Source organism: Ipomoea nil, unplaced genomic scaffold (genome assembly GCF_001879475.1).
Source record: "Ipomoea nil cultivar Tokyo-kokei standard unplaced genomic scaffold, Asagao_1.1 scaffold0179, whole genome shotgun sequence".
NCBI classification, from domain to species: domain Eukaryota; kingdom Viridiplantae; phylum Streptophyta; class Magnoliopsida; order Solanales; family Convolvulaceae; genus Ipomoea; species Ipomoea nil.
In genome coordinates, this window is record NW_017616607.1 from 1,909,532 (window position 1) to 1,920,455 (window position 10,924).

The 10,924-nt window shown below is 39.6% G+C and overlaps 1 protein-coding gene across 1 annotated transcript; it reads right to left on the reverse strand.

Moving 5' to 3' along the window:
• Positions 1-4,163: 4,163 nt before the first annotated feature.
• Positions 4,164-4,967, reverse strand: LOC109179629. Its single transcript, XM_019329119.1, has one exon. The coding sequence runs from the start codon at positions 4,965-4,967 to the stop codon at positions 4,164-4,166; it is 804 nt and encodes a 267-aa protein (XP_019184664.1).
• Positions 4,968-10,924: the final 5,957 nt, after the last annotated feature.

The following is a 10,924-nucleotide window of genomic DNA, read 5'->3' on the forward strand; positions in this document are numbered from 1 at the left end:
ATTGTATCAAATCGCATAAATTGGAAAAATGCAAGAATTCTTTATTATTAGAATCCAAAAATGCGAATAGGAATTTTAGTTGCTAAAAATACCTTTCCTAGAGTCAAAATCAAATGTTAAACTCGTCTTGGCTATGTCAAAGTTAATAAAATCTTTTGAAAAATAATTGTTTTTAAAAGACAAGCCAAATGACTAAGTATAGGTTTTGGCGTCATCAAAAAGAGGGGAAAATTGATAGGAATATTTTTATAAGTTTTGATGAGCCAAATGTACTTTAGATCCCCTTAGTTTTTAGGTCTTTTAGTACAAGCATCATAAATCAGAATATCGAGTCAAAAGGAATCTACCATAGGAAGAACAAAATTAATTTGAGAAATTAATTTTGGTCCTACAAGTATTCATCCGAGAAAGAAGCATAAAGGAATGGCGTTGCAAAGAATGACTGGATGAGCTTAATGGTGAAATGGTAGAAGTCCTTACCTAAAATAATCACACTCAAGATCGATTCCCCTCAAAGACTTATTTTTACAAGTCAAGTTTTCGGACAAGCACAATGCCCAAAAGAGCACAATGTGCCAAGGAGCACAATGCTACCAAAAAGAGCACAATGCTGCTAAGGAGCAAAATGTGTGCCAAGGAGCACAAAGTATGCTGACAAGCACAATGTTCAAAAGGAGCTCAATGTTCAAGTCAAAGGAGCACAATGTGGCAAAGAAGCAAGATGATCAGAAATTGGATAAATTCGAAGGAATTTATTCTAAGTCTACCCACATGCCACAAGAATCCAAAATTGCCTGAAAGACATTTCATCAGAACGGAAAAATACTTATGAAGAAATGAATATAAAAACTTATCCTAGAAATAAATTCTATCAGATGAATTTATTTCAAACATACGTTGGATATTCAATATGACAACAAAATAATATCTTAAAAAACTAGAAAATCAATTGGAGATAAGATATTATTTTTGTCAGGCAAGTTGACAATCAAATCAAAATTGAAGACCTACTATTGTCAACAATATCAGGCTATGAAGATTCAAATTTCAAATATCAAATTATCCCACTCCAACGGATATATATGATTGCCTATAAAAAGCCATGAAAACTTGAAGACAAAGAAGAGAGGTGAACAAGATAGACGTGAACAAAAGAGAAGCGCAAAATTCGAAAAGTGCAAGTGCTCAAATATTCTTAGAGACTTTGTCTGAATAGTCTCAAAACTAGTTGGAGAGAGAGATACAATTACTTTTGTACTTGTAATTGTTAAAAGAGTATAGCTGTGTGCAAAATACTCTAGTGAGTGTAGCTGTGTGCAAAACACTCGTAGTTGCTAAGTGTAGCTGTGTGCAAGACACTTAGTTGGCGTTGAGTATAGCTGTGTGCGAAATACTCGGAGTTGAGTGTAGCTGTGTGCGAGACACTCGGAGTTGGGTGTAGCTGTGTGCAAAACATCCGGAAGACGTGCTTGTGTAGCGCTTATTCACTATTGTAACTGTGTGTGGAAAATAGTGAATTCTCCTAGACGCGAAAGGAGAAAAGTGGACTAGGAAGATTACGCCACTTCCGAACCACTATAAATTGCCTCTCTCATTTTCATACTGCACTTACCTCTATCTATCTATCTTATCCGACTAACCCGTTTACTATTCACAGTTAATCTTAATCTTTCGGGTTTAGTGTGTTTTCACGTATGCATGAGACTCAAACTTCTCGAGCTTAAATATTGAATTATTCTAGGCAAGTTTGACGTGTTGCATGTAACATTCGTTACACGGTCGACGTGATATGATATTTATTTACAATCTTGAATATTGTTATTATATATTGAGTGCACCATCTCCTTTATATATTCAAGATATCGCTGTCACTTTACATATCATCTGTACTCATCTTACATGCGCATTTAAATTATTGATTGGGCATAACTCTTTACATACTACCTATTCCGCTGTGCAGTTTGAATTTACTCTATTTACTTGTTATTTAGAGTTGAAATTACCAAAGAGTTATTTATTTTGAAAAAGCTTGAAAGTCTATTCACCCCCCCCCCCCCTCTAGACTTTCACCACCCTATCGGGACCAACACGGGTTTCTGCCCCTCTTAGTAATTTGCTGATATAATATATTGGATGTTGTAGTTTCTCTTCTTCTCGCACCAAAACGGAGCTCACTGCCTGCTCTGATACCGCCATGTAGAGGTATAAGGTTTCACCTTCTTTGGGTTTGGCTAGTAGGGGGTGGGGATAACAGATATTTCTTTAACTCCTCGAACGATGCCTGACATTCATGGATCCATTCGAACCCCTCTCTTCTTTTGATCACTTCGAAGAACGGTGGAGAGCGCTCTGCTGATTTGGAGAGGAAACGGCTAAGGGCTGCCAGTCGTCCCGTCAGTTTTTGGATTTCCAATAGGTTGGTGGGCGGTTGCATATCCAGTATGGCTTTTATTTTCTCAGGGTTTGGTTCTATCCCTCTCTGTGTGACCATGTATCCTAGGAATTTTCCCCCACGGACAGCGAATGCACATTTCTTTGGATTCAATCTCAATTTATATCTTTCCATGATTTGGAAGCATGCTCTAAGGTATCGAGAGTGCTTGGGGGCTTCTTTTCTTTTTACCAACAGGTCGTCGACATAGGCCTCCATGCTTTTTCCAAGCAAGCTGTGAAATATTTTGGAGACCATCCTTGTAAATGTTGCTCCTGCATTTTTCAGGCCGAACGGCATCACCTTATAGCAATAGACTCCATCAGGTGTCAGGAATGCTGTTTTTTCTTCGTCCTGTTCTTCCATAAATATTTGGTGGTAGCCCCGAAAGGCGTCAATGAAGCTAAGTAGTGCGCAACCGGCGGTTTGGTCTACCAGTTGGTCTATTCGTGGTAAGGGGAAGGGGTCCTTAGGACACGCCTTGTTGAGGTAAGTATAATCAACACACATTCTCCATGCTGGGGGCTTGGGTACTAGCACGACGTTAGCCACCCAAGTGGGATAGGTGACTTCCCTGAGGTGACCAATCTCTAGTAGGGTGGAAACTTCTTTTTTTTTTTTTTTTTTTTTTTTTTTTTACGAATTCTCTTCGGTCTGCCGCTAGGTGCCTCTTTCGTTGCATGACTGGTCGGGTGGCCGGATTGACGGATAAGCGGCGGGTGATGACCGACCGGTCAATTCCGGGGATGTCATCGGGTCCCCAAGCGAATAGGATTTTGTACTCTTTCAGTGTCTGTAAGATGCTCAGGCGGACCTCTTCTGTTAACCCTTTGCCTATCTTGATCGTTCTATCTGGTCTGGAGTCCTCCAAAGCTACTTCTTCTAAATCGGCTACGGGTTCTGGCCTTTCCTTAGTCTCCTCTCCTTTGGTCTTCTCGGTGATAGTTTGGACCTACAGGTCGCGTCTCCCAATTTGCCGGCAAGAGAGGAGGTAGCATGACCGGGCCACATGGCGATCGCATTTAGCAATCCCCACTCCTTCGGGTGTTCGGAATTTTAAGCACAGATGCTCGAGCGACACCACAGCCCCCAGGTCCTCTAAACCCGGACGTCCTAGAATTACGTTGTGCGCGGAATTGATGTTAACAACCACGAACTCCATGTCTAGGGAACGGACCCTTGGGTATTCTCCTATTTCCACGGGTAAGGTGAGGCACCCCTCAGCCTCTACGCTATCTCCGGTGAACCCAGCAAGTGGCGTCCGCACCAGGTGTAGTTGTTCTCTAGACAGTCCCAGTTTGATAAATGTCTCGAGGTACATGACATTGACATTGCTGCCAGTGTCTACAAATACTCTCCGGACGGTGGTCCCGTTGATGTCCACGGTGATGACGAGGGCATCGCGGTGTGGTGTTGGGCCGTTCGGGAGGTCTTCATCAGAGGAGGTGATGATGTCCCTCCGGCCTTTCTTGATTGGGGGTCTATGTTGCACTGCGCCTACATATAATTGTCTAGCCCAACGTTTCCTTTCGCGAGAGCTGTCTCCAACCGCAGGCCCGCCACAAATCATGTGGATCACACGCTTGCGTTTCCAGTTTCGATCGCCTTGCTCTTCTGGATTCCCCTCTTCTTGGTTAGGTGCTTTCTGTTGGGGCCTATCCCTAAGTTCGCCGGGAGGGTCCCGGGCTGGTGCCCATGGAAGTTTTCGCCATTGGTTGGGGCGAGCAATCGATTATCTTCTCTGGATAAGCTCCTCGATTTCTTTTTGTAGGGTAGTACATTCTTCGGTGGAATGTCCTGTGGACCTGTGATATCGGCAATATCTGGCTCTTCCCGCGGCCGGCCGTTCCTCCGCCTTTGTGGGTGGTGGCGGTAGGTTCTCTGTAGGTCGGGGTGGTTGGACCTCGTACACGTGCCTCGTCCCGAGGGCGGGGACTGCTCTGTGTCGAGGGAGATGTGGCCCCCGGATGACGTTAGATCTCTCTTCCCGTTTAGACGGTCGGTCCAACGGACGCGTTCTCGTCCCGTCACGGGGTCGTTTTGCTTCTCGCCTTATTTTTTGTCGCAAAGCCTCTTCTGTTTTCGTATATTTGTTGCCCCTCTGGATGGCCTGTGCATACGTGTCGGGGGTCTCCCTTCGTAGCCTAGTGAACAGATCCCCTGACCGGAGGGCTTCCATGAATAAAGTGAGGGCCGTTCGGTCGTCCAGATCTTCCACAGCCTGTACTTCCTTCTGCCATCTTTTTAAGAACTCTTTTAGTGTCTCAGTTTCTCCTTGTTGTATGGCAGTCAAGGTTATGAAGTGCTTCTTTGTTTTCATGCTTCCTGCAAAGTAGGTTAGGAATTGTTCGGCTAGGGTTTCGAAGCGGTCAATGGACAATGGTGGTAGAGATAGGAACCGACGATGCGCTGCCCCGCCTAGGGTTGAGAAAAAGGCGCGACAGTACATGGGGTCCTCCACCCCTATTACCATCATCTTTGCCTGGAAGCCGACTAAGTGATCGCTGGGGTCCCCCGTTCCATCGTAAGTAGGCATTGTCGGACACTTGAAGTCTCTTGGCGCGCGATATTCTTGGATTTTCATAGAGAATGGACTGACAGACAATAGAGATCGAGCGGTTGGTCGATCTCCCCTACCCTCGACCTACCTTTGGAGGTCTCTCACCTCCCTGGCGAGTTCTGCCATCTCTCGATCTCGATTCCCCTGACAAAGTTCTGGAGTCTCTCCGCTACCCTCCACCACGTCTTGCAGAATTCTTCTTCGATCGGGATCTCCTCCCCTTGCTCCTCCCGTGTGAGAACCGGTTGCCTGGATGACCTCCACCCGTCGCTGGGGGTTGAGCCTGACTCTTTATTGTGGGCTTTCTACCGGGGAGTTTTTGAGTTCCGGCTGTGGAACGGATGCTCGTTGATTCAGGGGGCCTATGCGGTCAAGGACGAAGACTGTACAACGGGGTCCCTGGGGTGGAGTCGATCTCTGTGTTCTTTCAGGGGGCAAGTTCGTGTTGGGCAGTCGGTCACCGGCGATCTGGGTGGTGTTGTTTATCCGAGAGGGTTCTAGGGATCCCGCCCTTGCGGCCTGGCCATGATGAAGGGCCCTTAAGTAGCGGGCGGCGGCCTCTAATATCTCGGGGGTGAGTTCCACTGGCTGGGTCCGTGGGACACCAATGACCGATGGGCGTGCGTTCGAACGGACCTCCTCCTCTTCTCGAGGACCTCCCCGTTCAGCCTCCCACTCCAGGGGAATATGCTGATCGTTCGGTACCTGCGAGGGGCGGCGGCTGAGGGTTTCTCTCAAATCTCTGACTGGTCTAGCGACTTCTTGGTCAGTTCGAGTACTTCGTCGTGTAGTTACCATGCTTTCAGGGTTTTGAGGAACGAACGATAACTTTTCGTATCGATCCCCACGGAAGGCGCCAATGTTGGTTTTATGACTTTTGGACAGTCAACGGCAAGCCAACACTACCGTTAGAATAACGAGAATATAGGAAAAATATAGGAGAAATATATGGAGAAAATATAGGAACTTTGTATTGAAGAGTATTGCTCGTGAATAGAGAAAGTTGTCCCCACTTCCTCTATCTGAAGGGTCTATTTATACATATTTTGGGCCTAGAGCCCTACAAGGAATAAGTATTCTAGACTGCCTCATATTGGGAGTCTTAGTTACATAATGAGACCTAATTCTGTTATACTAGAAATAACGAGTCCAATTCTAATTATATTGGGAATAATAGGCCCAATCCTTGACAAACTCTTCGTTACTCTGTGTCGTGTATCTTTATTGGGCTTCCTTAATCTAGTTGCTTTCCTTGGGCCGGTCCACATGGCCCAGGCCTAGTACACTATCCATCACCCCCCAACTGCCGATTGCTTGCGTTCAAGACGTATGGACTGCCAGGAAACCTGTGTTTGTAGTACTAATATATGACAGCATCGATATGAACAAAAAAAATAAAAACAAAAATCTAATAGTATATACGTACTAATAAGATGGAATGATACCCTTTTTAATTTGAGAATGTGATTTTTATAAGATAATATTTTTTTTTTGAATACTATTGACTCTATTACAATGTAGTATCTGTTCAATTATATAGACTTCGATCAGATGAGATGACCCACTAGCACGCAAAATAGTAACATAAATGTGATGCCAAAAGAAAAACGTGTGGCATTTAAAGCTGCCCACTGGACAATGGGTATTTAAAGATGATAGACACGTGTGGATGGTAGCAAATTTTAAAAGAAAAAAATTGTGATACATTTTAAAAGGTTATTGTGGTGAAATAACGTTAAGTTTTACTTTTAAATTAAAATGTCAAAGGTCCGATGTTCAATTCCTAAAGTTATTAAGAAAATGGAAGCTAAAATAACAAATTAGACGTGTCATGAGATGAAGAAAAATTGAGTTTGGAGTGAAATTCAATTGTCCCGCTGCTCATCAGGCCTGAGACCAACAGAATAACATTCATGATATAAACATTAAAAATTATTGACTTGACTTCCACCATGATTTTGGCCAAAAATCTTATAGACAGGCAGTTATAAGACAAATTTTTTATGGTCTTTTATCAATTATCATACATTAATACATAATTTTGAAAGTTATTTAGTCTAACTTTTATCCACCTAAAATAAATGCAAATTAAGTTAGAATGCTGTTGTGTCCATTTTGAGAGACCAGAGATAAATATGCATTTTATTTGGTGACTTTGGAGTTGCAAGCACATTCAAATAAATACTCATATTACTATTAGCCAAAATAGTAGGTAGGGACATAAATGTGGTGAAAATAAAAGGTGCGAAATTTTTAAAGATTCCCACGGAAAAGTAGATAAGGTTATGAGATTTAAGGGTGTGTTTGGTTAGCATATGGGAATTGAAATCGGAATGGGAATTAAATTTTTGATAATGGTAATAGTTTTGGTGAAAGTATTTTACATGTTTGATAGTAGAGTAAATTGAAATGATTATTAATAGGAATAAGGTTCAAATTGGGCACTGAACGTAACCTGAAAATGCAATTAGGCCACTGAACGAAAAAAAAAAGTGTAATTAGGCCACTGAACACTCTAAAAATGTGCAATTTCACCTGATAGCAGGTTACTCTCAATTTTAGCAGGTTATCAGCTTACGTGGCAGCTGAGTTGGCATTTTTAATAAATTTTAAATCATTATTAATAAATTTTAATAATAAATTTTTATTTAAAAAATTTTTTTAAAAATAAAAACGACTTTATTTTATTTTTTATTTAATTTTCTTTCAATTTTTTATAAAATTTATTATTAAAATTAATTATTAAAAATTATTAAAAATGCCAACTCAGCTGCCACGTAAGCTGGTAACCTGCTAAAATTGATGGTAACCTGCTATCCGGTGAAATTGCATACGTTTGGAGAGTTCAGTGGCCTAATTGCACGTTTTTGGAGTGTTCAGTGGCCTAATTGCACTTTTTGTTCGTTCAGTGGCCTAATTGCATTTTCAGGTTATGTTCAGTGGCCAATTTGAACCTTATTCCTTATTAATATTGATGTTTGGTTGTGTATGGCCTATAATGGAAATAAATGTTTTAAAAGTACAAAAATAATAAAAATTAAGGTAACTGATCCTAATATAATCACATCCAAAGCATCAATATGAACACTAAAATTGAAAGAAAAAAAAAAAAAAACTAATTTTAGTAATCCAAACTTAAAAATTATATTACCAATAAGATTGAAATATACCCCTTTTTTTAATTAAGGAATGTGATTTTTAATTGAAGGGATAATTTAAATAATAACATTGTTGAAATAAGATAATAATTTTGTGGATCCACTTTTAAAAGTGAGTTGAAAGTGCATTGATGTAGAAAAAAATGTAAATGGATTCCAAATTTTATTATTTGGAATAGCTCTACTTTTGAGAGTGAGAGGGTATTTCAAGGATAATGATAGCTTTATAACTTATTTTAACTACAAATAAGTTATAAACTCTGTTTGATAAAACATGGGAGCTTCAAATAATAGTTTATTTTGAAACAACTAACACTCCGTAAACCGTGTTTCAAAATATGGAATTGGCTTTTAACATTCCCTCCCCCCCCCCCCCTCCTATTTTATCCTTTATTAATTTATAAAAATGACACAATCTATCTTTCTTTAATCAAAACTTTGGATATCTAAATTTTTTTAAACATTCCTCCGCCTCCTAGTTCTTTAGGTAAGAGTGTTCATCAAAGTGGGAATCAAACAGCACTCATCACTCTTGCATGGTAATGAGATGAAGGATATACTCAACAACATTGCTATTTTATTATAAAATGCTAAATCATACATGTCAATATATATATATATATATATATATATATATATATATATATATATATATATATATATAGGGATCAGGTGCATTTGTTGCTTCCCGTGCGGATGTGCGGTGGATTAATGTGCGTGGGGTTTATACTTAATGTGCGTGAGATTTGTACTCAATGTGCCTGAGATTTGTACTTAATGTGCGTCATGTTAATATGCGTGAGTTTTGTATTTAATGTGCCTGAGTATTGTATTTAATGTGCTTGAGATTTGTGCTTAATGTGCGTGAGATTTGTGCTTAATGTTTGTGCGTATTTCAGAATTACGAGCTCAGAAGGAAGCAGAACAGAAACTCACGCACATTAACGCCCAAGTTTCTTGTTACTTCTTCCTTCAATTTGGCCATGGATTCCGGATTATCAGCTACCTTCAGTGTAGTTGAATGTTTATATAAATGACGCACGCATAGTAAAAGTTGCACAGCAGCTAAGTGTGGATTTCTGTTGTATTATTCCCATAATTTTTAACCACCATAGCTCGTCTCCGCATCATCATCATCAGGGAGGGGGCAAATGGCTACTAGGATGGGGAAGAAGCTGACATCAATATTTTCTGCTGCATTTTACACATTCACGCACATTAAGTACAAATCTTAGGCACATTAAACACAACACTCACGCACATTGAGTACAAATCTCACGCACATTAATTCACCGCATATCCGTACGGGAAGCAACAAATGCACGGGAACCTTTCACTATATATATATATATATATATATATATATATATATATATATATATATATATATATATATATATATATATATATATATATAGAATAAAGTTCAAATGCAGCGGGGTCTTCCCGTGCGGCGGAATTCCAGAATACACCAACAGTGTAAGAAAAATACACCACAATGAAATGCAATAAAACATCACAAAATACACAACAGACTCAAAAAATACACCATATAACTCACCACCCCCAATGGTGTATTTCCGAACAGTGTATGGTGTTTTTACTCACACCTAATGGTGTGTGTTTGGTGATGCAGGGCTCTGTTTACTCTGTTTTGTGTGGTGTATTTTCCTAACGTTGATGGTGCATATTTTTTGAACTATTGGTGTTGCCGCACCGTAAGAAATCGCCGCACCGTAAGACACTGCCACACCTGCACCCGCCTCCATATATATATATATATATATATATATATATATATATATATATATATATATATATAGAGAGAGAGAGAGAGAGAGAATTAGGTTCTGGTGTGGTTAGAGTGTTCTGGTGCGGTTGTGCGGTGTAATCTGGGCCATTCATCTCGCTTAAATCAACATCCAGGATTACCAAAATTTAAAAAAAAAAATGCAGTGGCAATTTTGTAATTTTTGAATCTAGGTCAAAATTAATGAGAGCGGCTCTGTGATTAATGTGGGTGAGTTTTGTATATAAGATGCGTGAGTCTTGTGCATAAGGTGCGTGAGTTTTGTGTTTAATGTGAGTAGTTGGTAAAACTTAAAGTGTGGGCTTTTGTGTTTAAGATGCGTGAGATTTGTTCTTAATGTGAGTGGATGTTGTGCTTAATTTGTGTAGGGTTTGTGCTTAATGTGTATGAGGTTAGTGATTAATGTCAGTAATTGTTGAAACTTAAAGTCTGTGAGTTAATACTTAAAGTGCGTGGGTTTTGTGCTTAATGTGTGTGAGATTGTTCTTAATGTGCATGGGTTTTGTACTTAATGTGCGTGAGTTTGTGCTTAATGTCAGTAGTTGTTGAAACTTAAAGTCTGTGAGTTAATACTTAAATGCGTGGGTTGTGTGCTTAATGTGCGTGGATTTTGTACTTAATGAGCATGAGTTTGTGCTTAAGATCTAATACTTAAAGGTGTGTGGCATTCTTTCAGACACGCATTTTTTTTTTCATTGATTTTAGCCGTTGATCTAGATTTGATCAACGACTCAAATCTAACCGCACAATCGCACGGGAAGCTATACCCGCACATGAACCCTTCCCTATATATATATATATATATATATATATATATATATATATATGTATATATATATATATATGTATATATATATATATATGTATATATATATACATATATATATACATACATATATATATATACATACATATATATATATATATATATATATATATATATATATATATATATATAAACAGGT

Bases quoted from the DNA above. Each gene is read 5' to 3' on its own strand.
- LOC109179629 (XM_019329119.1), bottom strand. From the start codon at position 4,967: ATGCCTACTTACGATGGAACGGGGGACCCCAGCGATCACTTAGTCGGC.